The sequence below is a fragment of the Solanum tuberosum genome, unplaced genomic scaffold (genome assembly GCF_000226075.1).
Source record: "Solanum tuberosum cultivar DM 1-3 516 R44 unplaced genomic scaffold, SolTub_3.0 scf00129, whole genome shotgun sequence".
NCBI classification, from domain to species: Eukaryota; Viridiplantae; Streptophyta; class Magnoliopsida; order Solanales; family Solanaceae; genus Solanum; species Solanum tuberosum.
The window spans coordinates 498,623-517,434 of NW_006239057.1; the positions used below are offsets into that span (position 1 = coordinate 498,623).

The following is an 18,812-nucleotide window of genomic DNA, read 5'->3' on the forward strand; positions in this document are numbered from 1 at the left end:
GTCATTTTGAGTTCGTTGAAATTATCGAAGTTTGAGGTACCGTTACTTCTTTAATGGTTAATCCGTTTTATCTTGGGAGGAATTAATCTGCAACCTCGGGTACTTGAGGGGATTAAATTTCTTAAGGACACACAGTGGGTTCTGTGGACTCGGATAGTTCTTTGTGTTTTTCTTTTCATCTTTTATTATTTCTGGTTTGCTAATTTGAATACAGGAGGTAACAAAAATTGACTCGAACGCTATGATCAACAAAAAAGAAGAAGAAGTAAAGACACATTTACTGATTAAGTTATGAATATAATAAGAAAAACAAAATATAAAAATAAGTCATGAAGAAATTTTATAAGTTTCATAGCTTGATTCTCGATTGTTCTCTTTACTTATCTAAACTATCATTTCTTTTTATATTAAAACACACCTCGATAATTAGTTATTGATACATTTCGCAGACACTCCATTTCAAAAAAAAAGTGTCTTAAGTCACACTCCACATGACTAATTTCATTCACCTAATCTAATTATTATGATGTTTATTAGTAGTAATAATTAATTAGTGAATTTAACAAAGTATAGGATGTGGACCTGCTGACGCGGATTCAACTGCTTATAACGACATTTGTCATCTGGCCACGTCCCACGTCACTATTCCCTAAAGAGCAATTTTTAGTTTTAGATCCAAAAAGAAATTATGACAAAAATATGTGTAAAAAAAAAAACTATAACCACAACACAATAATGCGACAATCGAAGAATACTCGTAACCTCTATCTCCACCACCCCACATTCCCATCCTCAGTGCCCCATCTCTTATATTTCGTATTGAAGATAATTATTTTTACCTACATATAGATAAAAATCTATTTATTTTTTTGAAAAATCGCTCGGAACAACCCTAAATAAATCAAACTACTTTCTTGTCCAAACATTTTTATAAAATTGAAATATAAAAGAAATTCAAAGTGTCCTACATCATGTAGTTTAACAAATTTGTGATTTGAAATTAAGATTCATTATTAGTTAATGAAAGCTTTTGGATATACCAAAAGGGCCACTTAACCCAAGCATCGTGATTCATGACCAACTATTTAATAATACCAATTAGTAATATTGAATTATACAAAGCATCTACGTAAACTTTAACTTATGTAGTAATTATTTTTCGAAGTAAATTCGATTTTATTCAATAACTCATAAATCATATAAATAATATAAATTGCATTAAGTAAATTTGATGGGATAAGCTTGATTAGAAATTACGTTGCACCAACTCAGTTATCCTTACCGAATATCCGGGAACCAAACCCGGGGTGTTAAATAACCACCTTTCTTCCTCTTTTTATTTTCTATAAATAAAGCATCAAAAAAACGAAAACAAATTTTGAAAAAAGATTGTTCTCTAATGGCGTTAAGGACGAGGATAATCACTAGAGCATTCAGCAATTTGACCCATAAACCAAAGTTGCAGGTTCTCGGAAATGGGTCTTCTGATGTGATTCGGGCTGACCCGACTGGAAGTCCGGTGTCGAATTTGGGGTCTTCATTTTCGACGGCGGCCGCTGCTGTGGAAGCGCCGGCGTCGGCGTCGGTTGAGAGTCTATTTGGGTTAGTGAAAGAGTATGAAGATTATAGAAGGGGTTTGTATGGTGGGCTTACACATAAAGCCCTTCTTGTTGATGCTGTGGGTACTCTTGTTATTCCTTCTCAACCAATGGCTCAGGTAAAATTTCATCAAATTATTAGATTTATTGGCTAATTTTGGATACACATTTTGTAGTTTTTAGCTTTATTTGATCTATGTTGTTCGGATTCTTCGAAAATATTGTTGGGTGCATGTCGGATTTTTCAATAGTAGTGCATTTTTGGAGGATCCAACACGGGTGCTGCAACGTATTTTGGAAAGTCCTTTTTTTTTTCTTTTACTGTTTTCATGTTCTGTGGTTTTCTTTCTGCTTTTAAGTATGTCTATTCGTGTTTTCATAACTACTTTGAATTGTTGTACTTGAGCTGAGTATTCAGAAACAGTCTCTCTACCTCCACGACTCAGTTTTGTTTCTGCTTGTAGTATATTGTATTTGTTTGTTCTGTTTCTAATGAAAAAATTGTCAAAGAAGTGATTTTTTTCTGGATCTAATGGTGAAGGTTGAAGAACCAGAAAAGCTAGTAACTTTTTTTTTCCTTTTTTGCTTGTATCTCTGATGTTCTCTCTGTAATTGAAAAAATATTTATCGAATTCCTCCTTCCGTCTTAATTTATGTGTCGTTGTTTGATTGTGCTTGAAGTTTAAAGAAAAAAAGGAAAGACTTTTGAAACTTGTCGATTAAAACAAATCTTAAACATTTGTATGGTAAAATGAGAATTTTAAAGTTTAAATTGTTTCTAAATATAGAAAAGTGATGTTATTTGAATCGTCTCATTCTTCGACGTTGTGTTTGAATAATTTGATTTAACTTTTGGATCTTTGGATGCTTCTCTCTGTTTGTATATGTGTGTACATATATATATTTTACATTATTCTGTCTCTCTCATTATGGGCAGAGCAAAGTTCCTAATTTTCCCCCTAAAATGACTTCTTTAGGATATCAATGTTGCGTTTATGGACTTATATGTGTTTATTTTGCTTGTCCCTTTTGTTCTTGTTGATAATATTTTAATCATATTGGATGTTGTAGATTTACAAGCAAATTGGTGAGAAGTACGGGGTGGAGTATTCTGAAGATGAGATATTGAAACGATACAGATGGGCTTATGGGCAGCCTTGGGGTAGATCTAGTCTCAGGTATCTTGTTTTGAACCACTTATTATCTTACCTGTTGTTTGTATTTATATCTGTAATAACTTGCTTCCTTGTCGATATTGTTTTAATCGTACGAAAAGAAGAACATCAGTCACTGCTAATCATATTCTGCTTTAATTCATTGCTGTTTAGCGTTCATTCCTATGTGATAATTTGTTAAATTTCTCTTGCCTGCATATTGCAGATATGTCAACGATGGACGACCATTTTGGCAACATATAGTTAGTTGTTCGACTGGCTGTTCTGACTCTCAGTACTTTGAGGAGCTGTATAACTATTATACGACTGAAAAGGTTCGCTCACTTTTGAATTACCATTTCTATTTACAGCAAGTTGGTTTATTCTTCGAGTTGACAACAGAACATTTCCACTAATAGGAAGATACTAAATAATTTTACTTTCATTCTTCAATAGGCTTGGCATCTTTGTGATCCCGAAGCCGAAAGGGTATTCCAGGCCCTCAGAGCAGCGGGAGTAAAGTTGGCTATAGTGTCGAATTTTGATACCCGATTGAGACCAGTGTTAAGGGCTCTGAACTGTGATCACTGGTTTGATGCCGTAGCAGTTTCAGCTGAGGTAATGTGTTTGTCGTCTTTAAAACTTCCTTTTCGTACTTTCTGATCCAATAACTGATATTTCTTTTGGCGTTTAACAGGTAGAAGCAGAGAAGCCTAATCCAACGATATTTTTAAAAGCTTGTGAGTTACTAGGAGTTAATCCAGATGATGCTGTTCATGTAGGCGATGATCGTAGAAATGATATTTGGGGTGCTAGAGATGCAGGTTGTGATGCCTGGCTGTGGGGAAGCGACGTTGTCTCCTTCAAAGAGGTATTTTTTTTTTTTCCATAACTTGCTTTATTTGGTCAAGTTACTTAACAAAAGGGGGGAAACAAAGATCTGCTAGCATGAATTTGATTTAAATTTCCGGTGTCTAAAAGTCATGGGCAAGAAGTTTCCAATACCATCTGTAAATTATACTTTCTACTGCATTATTGTAATCAGAACGGGGCCTTGACATAACTGGTAAAGTTGTTGCTATGTGATCAGGAGGTCACATTTTCTAACCAAAAGTACTGGTCGCGATTCACTAGAATACTTCTCATTACTAGTTGCACAACCTTCTTAGATTCGATTAAGCTAATCTTTCACCTGAAACTGTTGCATGACCTGATATTTGTCTCGTGCAGGTTGCTCAGAGAATAGGCGTCGAGGTCTGAAAGGGTAATATTAGTAGATGCTTTCGTTGTGTAAAAAGCCGCTGCTTGTGTAGAAATCTCCTCATAATCCTATGTATGTATATATTTTGCTTTTTTGTAATCAGTATGAGAGATATCATCAATGCCTTTGTTAGTGGCAATGTTTAGTTTGTTTTGAATAAAGAGGCTGTACAACTTTGGTTTAATTTCTCAATGCCATAATTTTGTAGCCTCTTTTGTATATGTTGGTGTAAGCTGTTGTTCTATCAAGTTATGCATCTTTAATTTTTAGAAGTTGTGCAAATATAATACTCCCTCCGTTTCACAAAGAATGACCTAGTTTGACTTGGCACGGAGTTTAAGTAAATAAAGAAGACTTTTGAATCTTGTGGTCCTAAATTAAAGTTATGTCAAATGTACAAAATTGTCCTTAATCTTGTGGTCTTAAACATGCCACGTGGAAAGCAAAAAGTAAAATGTTACCAAAAAAGGAAAGAGATCATTCTTTTTGAAACTGACTAAAAAGGAAACTAGGTCATTCTTTGTGAAACGGAGGGAGTAGTTGTTATCAAAGTTCATACAATTTGACTCTGGAAAAGTAAAACGTGATAAAGTAAAAGTGAACAGAGAGAGTAGGTTCTACTCATTTTCTTCCTCCTCAACCTTGATGTCTTCATGTTCTTTCTCCTTCATATGAAGAAAATCAATCAAGCCTTTAAGTGCAATGTCAACTTCATCATCCTTCATCAGTTTCTCAGCCACCTCAGCCGGTGTCACCGCGGTGGCTCCGATTAAATTCTCAATTTCTTGAAAAAGTTGATGCTCTGTAATTCCAAGGTAATTGGAAGCAAGAAGTTTGAAGCCACTAGGAGTGCAATATGACATGTGAATGTGCACGTCCATTCGTCCTGGTCGCAACAATGCAGGATCGAGCTTTTCCACGTGATTTGTTGTGAAAATTATGATACGTTCATCGCCACAACTTGACCATAATCCATCGATGAAGTTCAGCAAACCAGACAATGTCACCTATAATGATAAAAGACGGAGAACGAAAACATTGCATTTTTATAGGGCGCGAAGAAAGTCTCACATTGATAACAGAAGGGAAAAAAGCAACATTGTCAATGTTAATAGTGCTAGAGTAACAATTGATTCCTTTTCTCGAACTTTACTCTTAGCAACTCCTATGTTTGTTGTCTAATTAGATTACAAATTACAAATGTCTGGAGAAGTTCTAATGTTATTTCACGAGGCAATCTATATTGATGTAATATAAGTGATGGAATATGATGATAATAGAACATCCTGAACAATCAACTCGTTTACCAAGCAACCTCTAACCTCGTTTCAACTGAGAAAGATTGTCAATCGTGGTGATAGGTTGGCTCGTCATCTTAGGGACGAGCCATGTGGTACTAGGTTTGAGGGGTTTGTCAATCTTCCATGATGGACCATGTGGAACTTGACCAAGGGTAATTATATCATATCATGCTAAGAGTATCTTTGGACTAGCGTGAGGGACAAGATTCTTTTTGTTTCTATCAACGACATTATACTAAATTAGAAAGTGTACCAAGTGTGAGAAAGATGAAGACACTAACCTTGCTTTCTTCCTCATGAGAGTCATTTGAAGGAGAAGCTCCGCGACTAGACAACTTCTCTTGCAAATCAATAGTAGCATCAATATCCTCCACCACCAAAATGGACTTATTAGCGGTTGCCACAAGCAACCTCCTTAAGTCCGAGTTCTTCTTCACCTCTGTCAACTCCAAATCATATATATCAAAGTTCAAGTAATTCGCCATAGCTGCAATCAAACTAGATTTCCCTGTCCCCGGAGGACCATACAACAAATACCCTCTTTTCCACGCCTTCCCAACTTTCCTATAATACTCTTTCCTCTTCACAAATCTATCCAAATCCTTCAAAATCTCATCTTTTTGCTCTGAGTCCAATGCTAATGTCTCAAATGTCGCGGGATGATTAAGATTCACCGGTGTCCACACTTCACTAAGATCATGCATATTCTCATAATCCATAGTGTGGATTTTCAGTGTCTTGGTTTCAAGATACTGCAATTTCGCCTCGTTGATAATGTAAGGCAAGTAACATTCAAGGACAAAGTCCTTGCTTTTTCGCTGAAACATGAGTTCGTAGGATCTTACCTCAGACCTCATAGTAGAGTTGATATCGCGAGGATTGTAAAACGACTCTCTTGATGTTTGAATTTGTTTACATACCCAAATCCACTTGAACTTATGGCCTTTGTAATAGTCAGTGACCTCCTCATTTCGATCCATGCTCGTGTTGAAACTCTTTTCCTTCTCAGATTTGCTAATTTTGAAACGACGTGTATCAGGAGAGAGCTTTGAGCCTAAGTAAATTTGAGCTGATTCGTATACTTCATTGCTCACCATTCCATCAAATTCGTCAATCACCATAGTTAGTTGATTCGAGAATTTAATAAATACATGTCTGAGGCCGAAAAAGAGGTAATCTTGAACTTCTGGTGGGAGATTATGTATCAACATGGACATTGCAGCAGCTGAGCCAATTGCTGATATTACAGTTTTGGCAATTGCTAAATTTGATTCACCAGAAGAAGACATTGTTGATTAGTGAAATTAATCAAGATTATAGATAATTAATTGTTGATAGCTCCCTGTTTGCCCTGTTTCTAGTTTTTATAATCTCTTGGAACAGAGGATTAAGATGGGAACAGAATCTTGAAATGAAGTTAATTAATGATTAAAACTATACTTTTCCTTTTTGACAAGTAATTAAGAACGTGCTAATTAATAAAATGTTGAAGTAAAGAAGATTGTAATGAACAAAGAATATTGAGCACTTTCCATGTGACGACCGACGCCCCTCGAGAAGGGCAAACAGGATTGACAGACTTTTAGACTGACAAGCTTCTGAATATGAGGTGCATATAACATAGTGGACGAATCTCTCATCGGAATGGGAGAGGGAAGTGTATTTATAAGATATAACTCAAATATTCACATGGTATGTGAACTTTTGGGTTCAATATGGCTTAGCTCGAAAGAAAAATCTGTATTGGCCTAGACCCAAAGTGGACGGTACGTAAATCAAAGGTTGAAAAGAGAAGGGGAGAGGGGATTGAAAGAACAATATTGGTTTTTTCACGTTGGATGAAAAAGGAAAGCTTTTGGAGAATTAGACTCAAGGTCAATTTCATAACAAGATAATACAAACATCGATCTTGCTATATTATATGGTAATGAAATGGACACTGAGTCTAACTCAACCGTAGAAGTCAACTGATCAAGGAAAGATTATCCAACACCATATAAAAAGACCAATCATCCTTCTTTCATCCGATATGGGACTCTTCAACGAACAATTCAAACGTATAGACAACACATGTTTAATTACCTACACTGATAATGCAAATGAATTTTTACGCGATAATTGGAATTTTGCCTGCTATAAAAGATTGCTTGCCTTATTAATAGCGTAAAAATATTTGATTCACCAGAAGTAGACATGTTGATTTTGTTTAAGAATTTGAGATTATGGGGTTATTAGTTAATTAATCAAGATTATAGATAATTGACTGTTGATAGCTCCCCTGTATTTCTCTTGGAACTGAGGATTAAGATGAGAACAGAATATTGAAATTTAGTTAATTAATGATTAAACTTATGCTTTTCCTTTTTGACAAGTAATTATATTAGGAACGTGCTAATTAATAAAATGTTGAAGGAAAGAATATTGTAAAGCCACAAAAAGATTGATGAAAAATTAGAAAACTACAAAAGTTGATTCCTCAAGATCAAAGAATATTGACCACTTCCCATGTGACGCCCTCACGAAGGACACAGACTGATGAAGGCAGGTCAAGTAGAATTGACAGACTTTTAAATTGACAAGCTTCTGAAAGAGAAGTGCACATAACATATTAGACCTCAAGGGTAGGCTGATGAGGGCACGTCAAGCAGAATTGATAGATTTTTAGACTGACAAGCTTCTGAAGATGAGGTGCACATAACATATTAGATGAATCTCACATTAGAATGAGAGACGAAAGTGAATTTATAAGAAATAGCTCAAAGAGCTTTTGAACTTAATGTGACTTAGCCCGAAAGACAAATCCATATTGTCATAGACCCAAAGCGGGCAATACGTGCCATGAACTTAGGTTGTGACATTCCAAGACAATAAGTACAAGAATTCAAATTGTAGTAAACACCTTTATATCATATATCTTCTCTTATCTCCATGATTCATATATGTCCAATCTCATGAAGAAAAAAAACATTAGTACAAGAAGGGACATCTTAATTGTCAATCATCACATAGGTTGGCATACAATGTGGGAGTAAAAGAAAAGAAAAAAAAAGGGCAAAAATTGCATTAAAGAAAATTCCCATTCCATGATCGATAAGTGAGGCTTGTTGAAATAGTTGAACACCTCCACGACTACCAACAAGAGTTCGAGTCACATTTGATGAATAATAAGAACACTATTGATCCTCCTGGTGTGAACAAAAGACGAAATCCAATTTCAAGATCCATATTCATATAGGTATCTTTCTGCAATGGCAGCATGAGTAGCTGCACCAATAGGCAATACATCTTCGTCAATCATAAAATGTGGTGAATGTCCTGTATGAATTGATCCTAAAGTCTCATTCCTTATGCCTATATAGAAAAATGCAGCAGGAATTACTTCAGAGTAGAATGAAAAATCCTCTGCTCCCATCATTGGCGGAACGACCTTAAAATTGGTCGTTCCAACCAAATCACTCGCGACTTTCTTTACATGCTCGTACATTGTGTTATCGTTCACAGTCGGAGGGTAGATCGTGTCCTTGTCTTCGAAAAAATCAACTGTTGCACTGCATCTGAATACACTAGCTTGTTCTGTGAAAACCTGTTGTTAAAATGTTATGTGAAGATCAGTACAGTTTACTTGTTAGTCCGTTTAAAAAAGAATGGAACTTTTTGTTATTTTAAACTTTATACTCTTAGCCGAAAAATGTATACTCGATGACTTAACTAGTATCTCGTAGAAAAAGAGTATGTCATGTAGAATTTGAAGAAGATAATTGACGTTTAGTTATATTGATTTTGTTTTTTTTTAGTTAGAGTAGTGTGACTATGTTAGTTACTATTGACAGGTTTCACTGCCATCTATGTTGCTCGAACTCTTCAAAAATGTCAAGAGGTGTGTATCGAATTCGCCAAAAGTAGTGTATTTTCGGAGAATTCGATACGAATACGACATTGAAAGTGAAGAGTCCACACAATGATGATCAATAGTTTTTTTTCTTATTTCTAAATAGAAAGAAAGTCAAATTTGTCTAAATACTAGACACGCGAAAGTGGGGGATAAATGCAGGGAAGAAAAAAAATCTGGGAGGGATTATTTGTCTTCCTAGTCTTCGACACAACAAAGTGGTGTAGAAAATCCTCTTTTCTTGTATCAAAACGAAAGAGTAATGATTTTTGATGATATTTGTACTCCTCAATTTTAATTTGTATAGAATTGTTGGAAAGTCCAATAATTGAGTGACTTTATTACACTATTTCCAATATAGCTAAGCGACCATATACTAAAAGATTATATTATTTTATTATGCACGTTTTTGTTATATTATATTGTCTTGTTCTACTGTTTTGGATATTTTTTTATTTTTTTTTCCATTTAATGATAAGATCTTTTAGAAAATTGTAGAAAGGACTTAGTCCTTCTTATATATGGTGCAACATGATTTTGGCCCAATCAATTTGGGATCATACCATGTGATGTGTAATTCTTCAATCAATCAATTCTTTTTTTTTTTTTTTGGATATGAGCAACATGGGGTCCCTATGATATTTTGCCAAAACAGGCCTCTATCTCTGCAATTTTAGGATAAGTGTTGTATAAAGCTCAACATGGTATGGTATGGTATGATATGATAGATATCGAAATTAAAAGTTTTGATATCACAATTTCTATATTATAATACTTTCCCCGGTTTAACTTATATTAGTTAATTTGACTTATCACAAAGTTCAAGAAAGAAAGAAGGAGTTTTGAAATTTGTAGTCTAAACTAAATCATAGATATTTGTGTGGAATCATTTCATTAAGAGTAAAAAGATATTTTAAAGTTAAATTGTTACTGAATATGAAAGTGTCACTATTTTTGGTACTGACTAAAAGAAAAAGTAAGTCATATGAATTGGGACAGAAGGAGTATATGATATACAGTTTAAATTTTTTTGGTATCCTGAATATCATATCGAAATGTATAGTTACATATACAATTTATATTTATTATTATAATATTAATAAATATGCAGTAACTCGTTTATCTTGATTGAAATACCCTTTTTTGAGTAACTGATTAACAAAGGAAAATGTTTGTACTTTCTTTTGAATATATTTTTATTTGTATAAGGTGTTAGTATACTATAATTTAGACGTTCCTTGAAAAGATCATGTCATAATTCTCTATGAGTATATGTAAATCAAAATCAAATAGATTATGATTATTGATTTACTATACTGTAAAATACGAATATCAAAATTAAAAAATCCCAAATTAATTTGATATGACAATAATATAGTGTAATATTTTTATGTCTTTTCAATATCATTCATTTAATACCATGCCTATCTAGCCCTAGTGGTGACTCATGAAATGAAATGATACTTTTTAACTAAGACTAATAATTGTTGTTGAAGTAAACTATGATTTGATATGATTTATTTATTTTTAAGAATGTCAAAGTCTCAATATTAGTACTAATTATAGTGTTTACTAACCTCTCTTATCCTTTTAAGAAGTTGATAAAAATTGGTTGTTGAAAAAGCCCTGAATGTCCCACTGAGTGTAACTGTTTCTGGTATCACATCAAGATTATCTCCAGCATTGAAAGATGTCACAGAAACCACCTAAAAATTAAAATCACAAATCAATCCAAAAATCAATTATTGAAGATGACATCGAATTATCAGTATATTGTAACATGTTATAATTAGTAACTTATTTTATAATACAAGTTACTAATTGAATGATAACTTTATAATTATTTTTTAAGTGATTCAATAACAAAATTACTTGAAAATCCCACTTTTAAAGTGAGAAAATATGATCTTTTTAGTACAAAAAGATAGACAAATTTTCAGATAAGATGAAGCCAGTGTTTGATCATAGATTTTGAAAATTTAATCTTCAAATATTTTCAAGTTTTCAAAAACTAACTTAGACAGTTTGGGGAGTTTTGAAATTTCCACTCATAGAACTTATGAATTTTTTTTTCGGCATATTCAAACACAACTTCAAAACTCAAAAAATATGTGGTCACACAGGAGTGAGATCTTGATATGATCCACGATTGTGATGTGATGGATAGACTCTCTATGGAAACATTCTTCATAGGGGTTGATTTGCTCTATTAAGGCCTTACGCAACATGAATATTGATTAATCAGACTCTAATATAAATATGACAAAAAAAAAAAGAATTTTAATGATTACTAGTTGCAAATATACCCCACCTGAGAGTCCAATGGATTGGATTCACGAGAAACAATGCTTTGTAAGCTGATAACAGCAGCAGAGGCAGCAAGTACAGGGTCAATTGAGTGGTGGGGATTGCTTGCTTGACCTGTTTTCCCACTAATGACAGCTTTAAAAAACCCACAGCCAGCAAGTAAAGGGCCTGTTCTTGATCCAATGACACCAGTTGGATGTTGATGTGAAACATGTGCAGCAAATATAGCTTCCACATTTTCCAATGCACCATCTTTGATCATCCTTTTTGCTCCATTCCCTGCTTCTTCTGCTGGTTGAAATATTAGAATAACTGTCCCCTGGTAAAATCATGTGACGGAATCAGGATTTTCATTAAGAAGTTTTGTAAATATCAAGTATATTAGACAGTGTTGGAATAAAGATTTTGACAAAGGGGAGTTATAAACATCAAGTGCATTAAACAGTGTCGGAATCAAGATTTTCACAAAGGAGATTCATAATTCATAAATATCAAGTGTATTAGACAATGTTGGAATCAGGATTTTTACGAAAGAAAGTCATAAACATCAAGTGCATTAGATAGTGCTGGAATCAGGTTTTTTACAAACGAAATTCATATACATCAACAACAATAGACAATGACGAAACCAAAATTTCACAAAAGGGGATTCAAAATATAAAGAACTAAACACAAGAAAAAAATCACTAAATTCAATATGTACTTTGATATACACAAAAAAATAATTTAATCTTAAATATACAATATAATTTTTTTAACCAAAAAAAATCGAATGCTTCACCCCAACACATTTGATCATCAAGAAAACTGCTAAATAAGGAGCTCTCAAAAACAAAGGTTGTAAAGAGAGAGAAAATTGGATTGATATTAAGAAAAATTTATTATTTTGCTTTGTCCCACTGAGCCCATGTTGTAATAGATTGTTATTCAAGAGTCTCACGTCAGATTAAAAAATAAAAGAAACTTCTCAAGCAGAAATGGATTCAGGGTCCATTATACTGATTTCAATTCAACTAGAGAGGTTATGAAGAAAATATCATATATAGATACCAATTATTCTTCTTTCATTTGATGTGGGACTCTTGAACGAATAGTTCAAATGAGATTCAAAATATAAAAAACTAAACACATGAAAAAAAAATCACTAAATTCAACATATACTTTATATACACAAAAAAATTATTTAATCTTAAATATACGATATAATTGCTTTGTACCACAGAGCCCATGTTGTAATAAATTGTTATTTAAGAGTCTCACGTCGGATGAAAAAATAAAAGCTTTTTGATTTGAGTTAAATTTAGGGTCCATTTTATTATACGATAATACAAATATCAATTCTGCTATAATATCATGTAATGAAATGGAAACAGAATTTAACTCAAGTCAAGAAGTTATGAAGAAAGGATCATCAACATCATATATAGATACCAATTATCCTTCTTTGTTTTGATGTGGGACTTTTCAACGAACGGTTCAAAGTATATACACCACCTATTTAATTACTTTTATTGATAAAGCAAATGAACATTTATACAATAATTGAAATTTAGCCTGCTATAAAAGATTGCTAGCCTTATTTTCAAGTAATAAATTCTACTAGTTATGATAGTTTAATTTTTTATTTACCTTTTAAGTGGTCTAAATAAAGTAAAAGCTTGTTTTTCGTTTATATTGTCAATGTATAGAAGGTAAACTTACAATTATTTACCATATATTCCCACTAATTAACTTGTATAGAAAAATGACACGAACCAAAAAGGGTTTTGGTGGAGTAGTATTTTCTCCTTCATTCTTAATTAAAGGTTTCAGATACGAGCCTTGAGTATTGAGTCATCTTTGTTAAGGAATGTTTTACTTTCATTGTGAGTCTCTATAACATGAATTCGGATTTAGTCTGGCTCAATACAGAAAATTGGACAAAAAAATTATTCTAGTAACATAGAACAAATAAGATAAAATGTAATTGGATATTGTTTGGACAGTGACGGATCCAGAAGCTTCTGGGGTTAAATTGGACTCGTCTCATGTCGAATGAAAAAGAAAGCTTCGGGAGTTGAATTAGATTCAACATCCATTTCACTACAAGGTAGTACAGACATCGATTTTGCTATACTATCATGTAATGAGATCAATATTGAATTAAACTCAACCCCGTAGTCATCTCATTAAAGAAGAATTAATCAAAATCATAGAAAGAAACTAATCGTATTTTTTTTCATCCGATGTGGGACTCTTCAACGCACGGTTCAAAATGTATACACCACATGTTTAATTACTTATACTGATAGTCTGATAATGCAAATAAATGTTTACACCATAATTGGAGTTTAGCCTGCTATAAAAGATTGCTTGCCTTATTTTCAAAGTAACCAATTTCACTAGTAATGATATTTTACCTTTTATGTAAACTAATAGCATGCAAATTTCGTGTCGTTTATATTTTCAGTGTACAGGAGATAAACTTTGAATAATTTACCATGTGTGCTCATTAACTTGCATAAAAAAATGACACGAACTTACGAAAGTTGTGGTGGAGTAGTGAGTTCTCCTTTATTCTTAATTAAAGATTTCAGATACGAACCTTGAGTAAAGAAATATCTTTGTTAAGGAGCATTTTACTTTTAATACGAGACTTTCTAACACAAATTCGAAATTAATATATATAAATGAAGGAAATGATTTAGATCAAATAAGGGTAATTTTTTGCAAATAAATCTTTCTATAATAACCTCATTTCTTATGAATGAAAAAAGCAAATAGCAAGAATAAAAATTCAATATTGTTACTTTTGAAGTGATGGTTAATCAAAGAGAAAAGAAAACTCCCAAAAAAGAGAAAAGAAAACTCCCAAAAAAGAAGCACTATAAAAAGGTGTTTTAATCCATCCCATTTTGTTAACTCATTGGCCCCCCCATTTAAAATATAGCACATTGGCATTTTCTTGAAAGTCCTTAAATTGTGAAAATGACTTGAAACAGAAATAATACCTTGCATATATAGTTCCATGGTCCCAATTATACTCTCAATAAAGTTGTTGGATGTCACCCTCAATAAGTCCTTTTAAAATTAGACTTCTTAACCAAAATTAAGAAAAAAGGTATTCTTTTTGACAATAATTAAATTAAAATTAAAAGGCAAGGCTGGATATAATACAAGTAGTTCTTATTTTCATGTACGGCTCGTCTTTCAAATGTACTGATCTTTAATTTTATGCCCTTAACAATTAAATTTATGTCTAGCGAGGCATAAGTTCTTTAACGAAACAAGACATAACTAATATAGAAATATAAATTTATGTCTCGCAAATATATTTTTTTCTTTAGGAGTAAAAATTAAACACCCAACACAAAATAGTACAAACTGCAAATAACCTTTTCTTTTAGTTATAGATAGATTTATTCATGTAACTACCAGTCTACTAGACATTATAGTACACAACTATAATGACCATGGGACCAATTCTTTATTTTTCTCTATTTTTATTGATTAATTTTTAATATATGCTCATATTATAATAAAGTTTGATAATCATAGTACTATGTAAAGATTCCCAAGTCAAATCTAGTACCCAACTTGTTCATGCTTCTAAACTATTTGCTGCATAAAGGTTAAGGGGCTAATAATTAAATAAATAAAAGAGTCCAATATTTGCAAATAAAATATTTGACTTAGGTCGTAGTATTTGTTTCTTTTTCAATGAAAGGCTATATGGAGGATGAGAGATGAGAGTTGAAGGGTTGTGGTTCTTTTAAAATAAATTATAAAAATATATCAATCAAATATGTAGATATGAATAATTAATGATCACATACGCTAAAAGGACAGACGTATAATATTATCCTACCACTTGACCTATTGGTTCATGTGACTAAAATGTTCAAGTGACAACTTCTCTATTGTCATTACTTGGCCTCCATTTATGGAAAGATCAAGTAGATATAATATGTTAGATACTAGTGAGGGATGAGTCAAAATCAAATATTCACCAAAAATATGGAAAATCAATCGACGAGGAGTTAAATCTAATCTAAACTACTTTTAATTTCCTTTTTTCTTATAATTATAATAATGTATGAATCAACTTACGCGTACACCAATTTATTTCAGAAGGTATGTGTTACCTTCCACTAACTTAGATATCGATCGAGAGCCATATGATGTTTTCTTATATGAAGTTTAAAACTATAAAGACCACCCAAAATGCACTTTCAATGGAGAATCCAATGCAATTACATTTGCACAAAGCTCTAAAAGAAACATTAGAAAGTAGATACTCTAATTATTTTTAATTTAAGTACTATATATTATAACTAATATTTTTCGTACAAAGTGCCCTTATCTATAAAGGTATCATCATAATAATTAACTAAGCTAAATGTGGATCACTAGATTTGCTATTTGGCCAAAAAGTTTAGGTGGTATTCTCATTGTTGAAAATAAAATAGTCCAAGATACCCATGACAAATTAAAATGAAACAAATTTAATAAGAGATAATTTCTCCAATATTCTTCAAATGTTGTGCCAAAAATTATAGAATCCACCATATGGAGAACAAAAGAATATTTTAGTTTTATTTTAAGGAGTCACAAGAATAAACGTGTTCTTTTTATCTGTCACTCACAAGAACAACCTTGAATTGATACTCTACACTTTATCGAGAGTCTAATGAAGATAATTTTTCTAACGTACCCTACAGAAATAAGATCCTTTTCAAACCCTACGCGTGCATGGAACTATACTGATTATGTTATTATTGTTATTGTTGTCGTTAATAGTCTACGCTCTTATTTTCTTTTAATTGGGAGTATGGAAGGAAACTAAGGAAAGAGATTACAAAATGGAGAATCGAACCCTCACCAACAAGGTGAAAGTTCAGATAGTTAACCAACTAAGCTATTAAGATTCTCTGACGTTACTAGGTCTTTTCACTAAAGGTTGAGGGAATAAAGACCATTAACATTATGTGACTAGAAATGAAAAGATTAAACTTTGTTTCACTTTCAAGAAAAGAAAAGAAAAAAAAAGTAGTTTTATGACTAGAACAAAGTGACATATTTTGCAAAATATGACTATTATTGTAAAACAAACCTTTAAGTTCTTCTCACGAGCCTTTAAAATTCTAGCCGCACCAATGAGCATAGCCACATGAGCATCATGGCCACAAGCATGCATTTTACCAGCAATTTTGCTCTTGTGCTCCCATTCAACAGCTTCCTAATATTTTATTTTATTTTAAAAAAAAAAATTAAAAATAATAAATAAAATATGGATGGTCATAATTTCAAGATAAATACTTTCATTTTATTAGAATTTATATTTTTCACGTGTTTAATAAATGAACCTGAGTCTAAGTCAAACTGGCAGATAGTTAATGCTAGATATAAGTGAGTCACATGTTGTGAAAGTACATAAGACGGAACGAAAAGAAGATCTAATCTTGTCGTTCAAAATAAGTTAGACATGTATTTTCAAGTAAAAAGGAATGCAGATATGAAGATAAAGATTTGACACTTTACTGAAAATGGTTATGCATGTGAGACTAAAATCAAACATATAGTTGATATCATGAGACACGTATTATGAAAGTACATAAAAAATTTGGATAATCTTATACTGTAGTTAAGTGCAAGCAAAATACAGTATTTTAAAAGTAGAAATAACAATAGATAATGTTTGATGTTTTCTTAAAAAAATAATTAGATATTTCATGTGAGACTATACCCCACATACAAAAAAAATTAAAAAATAAAAATAAATTAGAGTAATAGATCCCAAGTTAATAATATACAATTGTAAATATATTTACTTATTTATTCTCAATTAAACTGTTAATTCTTCTGTTTCAAAGTCAATTTTATACGTACAAAATGAATATCAAGTTTCAAGTTTCAGAAGTAAGATAATTTTTTAAGAAAACACCAAAAAGGTGTTAATTTCTCAAACATCACTCAATTAATAATTAATATTTCACAAAATTATTTTTTCATGATTTTAATTCTTTTTCATTTAGAATAATTATTACTCTTTTTGTCTCAAATATACGCACAATTAAAATTCTGAGAATTAGCCAAATTTTTCGTGATCAAACTTTTTTTAAAAAAATAATCTGTTAATTATTATAATTTGGAATTTACAGTAATTTATACATGATTTTCAAATATATAAATTTAATTTTCAAAAATAACTTAAATATTTTATGTCTAATTAAGTGATTATCTGAGAAATTTAACCCCGAAAAAAAAATGAGAAGGTTACATTTGAAAATTAAAAATAAAAAACCTGAATTGGAAGGGCATCCATATCAGCTCGAAGAGCAACAAACGGCGGCTGGCCGGAGCCGATGATGGCTCGGATTCCGGTGGTAGCCAACGGAAACCGATAAGAAATTTCCATTTTTTCAAGTTCTTGACGAACAAGTTTGCTAGTTTCAAATTCTTGAAAAGCAAGTTCAGGGTGTTCATGGATTTTTCTCCTCACTGATTTTATCCATTTAACATGCTCTGTTTTCTGGGCAATTTTCAAAATTTCATTTGAGCATTCTTTTGTCCAAATTGAACAATCAGAGGATGTAAAAAGAGTGATTTTTGATGTTCTTGATTGATTTTGAAGGTCTATAATTGTGGGTTTTTTCAATAAAGTTGTGGATTTGAAGTACGTGATCAATTCTGGTTGTTGATCAGACGAAGAAGAAGAAGAAGAAACAGAGGTTTTTGCCCCTTTTAATGGAGTTATTATCATGCAATAGAGGAAAATGGTAAAAAAGATTGCTTTTTTAGAAGAAATTGGAAAAAACTTCATTTTTGTTGTTGTTGTTGTTAAGAGAGAGAGAGAGATGAAGGTATGGAGGTATGAAGATTCAAGAGAGATGGAAGTGTGAGTTTTGTTGATATGAGTAAATAGAGAATAATAGATAGATGGAAAGAGTGAGTGAGTGAGTGTGTGTGTGAGAGAGAAAGAAAGAGTGTGAGTTAAGGGCGGATTCAATGTTTTGATATTGAATTTATCTGAATTCACTATTTTTTATATAAGATGTTATTGGTCGAATTCGTTTGAATTTGCTATTTTTGTTATGAATTTATTATAGAAATAAATTTAGAGTTTGACATGATCATAAAAAATAGCTGAGATTATGATTGTTCGAGATCATTTCAGGATACAAATTGTCATCCCATTTACCAATGTGAGGCTATGAACATCCTATGGTTACGCCGGCCATCTATAGTGTGGACAAAATAAACAAGAACTCCGCATGCACAATCTTCATATGAATCTTTATGATTTAACTCAACCTTAAGAAC

The 18,812-nt window shown here is 32.1% G+C and overlaps 3 protein-coding genes across 3 annotated transcripts; 1 reads left to right on the top strand and 2 right to left on the bottom strand.

The window, feature by feature from the left end:
- The first annotated feature begins 1,343 nt into the window (after positions 1-1,343).
- LOC102600498 (haloacid dehalogenase-like hydrolase domain-containing protein 3) lies at positions 1,344-4,282 on the top strand. Its single transcript, XM_006351212.2, has 6 exons — positions 1,344-1,717; positions 2,670-2,776; positions 2,979-3,087; positions 3,209-3,370; positions 3,450-3,623; positions 3,983-4,282. Exons 1-6 carry the CDS (start codon positions 1,400-1,402, stop codon positions 4,010-4,012), a joined length of 900 nt encoding a protein of 299 aa, XP_006351274.1. The 5' UTR covers positions 1,344-1,399; the 3' UTR covers positions 4,013-4,282.
- A 278-nt stretch (positions 4,283-4,560) lies between these two features.
- On the bottom strand, positions 4,561-6,623 carry LOC102584520 (protein HYPER-SENSITIVITY-RELATED 4-like). Its single transcript, XM_006351331.2, has 2 exons — positions 5,596-6,623; positions 4,561-5,020 (listed from the first exon to the last, which is right to left on the bottom strand). Exons 1-2 carry the CDS (start codon positions 6,601-6,603, stop codon positions 4,631-4,633), a joined length of 1,398 nt encoding a protein of 465 aa, XP_006351393.1. The 5' UTR covers positions 6,604-6,623; the 3' UTR covers positions 4,561-4,630.
- A 1,577-nt stretch (positions 6,624-8,200) lies between these two features.
- Positions 8,201-18,476, bottom strand: LOC102600823 (IAA-amino acid hydrolase ILR1-like 6). Its single transcript, XM_006351213.2, has 5 exons — positions 17,794-18,476; positions 16,603-16,728; positions 11,515-11,829; positions 10,781-10,909; positions 8,201-8,897 (listed from the first exon to the last, which is right to left on the bottom strand). Exons 1-5 carry the CDS (start codon positions 18,310-18,312, stop codon positions 8,529-8,531), a joined length of 1,458 nt encoding a protein of 485 aa, XP_006351275.1. The 5' UTR covers positions 18,313-18,476; the 3' UTR covers positions 8,201-8,528.
- Between the last annotated feature and the right edge of the window lie 336 nt (positions 18,477-18,812).

Excerpts from the sequence above, each read along its gene's own strand:
- LOC102600498 (XM_006351212.2), top strand. The coding sequence starts at position 1,400 with ATGGCGTTAAGGACGAGGATAATCACTAGAGCATTCAGCAATTTGACC. Across the intron at positions 2,777-2,978 it reads TGGGGTAGATCTAGTCTCAG|ATATGTCAACGATGGACGAC; the intron begins GTATCTTGTTTT and ends TGCATATTGCAG. Across the intron at positions 3,088-3,208 it reads ACTATTATACGACTGAAAAG|GCTTGGCATCTTTGTGATCC; the intron begins GTTCGCTCACTT and ends ATTCTTCAATAG.
- LOC102584520 (XM_006351331.2), bottom strand. The coding sequence starts at position 6,603 with ATGTCTTCTTCTGGTGAATCAAATTTAGCAATTGCCAAAACTGTAATA. Across the intron at positions 5,021-5,595 it reads CTCATGAGGAAGAAAGCAAG|GTGACATTGTCTGGTTTGCT; the intron begins GTTAGTGTCTTC and ends TTATCATTATAG.
- LOC102600823 (XM_006351213.2), bottom strand. The coding sequence starts at position 18,312 with ATGAAGTTTTTTCCAATTTCTTCTAAAAAAGCAATCTTTTTTACCATT. Across the intron at positions 16,729-17,793 it reads TGGATGCCCTTCCAATTCAG|GAAGCTGTTGAATGGGAGCA; the intron begins GTTTTTTATTTT and ends ATAAAATATTAG. Across the intron at positions 11,830-16,602 it reads CTCGTGAGAAGAACTTAAAG|GGGACAGTTATTCTAATATT; the intron begins GTTTGTTTTACA and ends TGATTTTACCAG.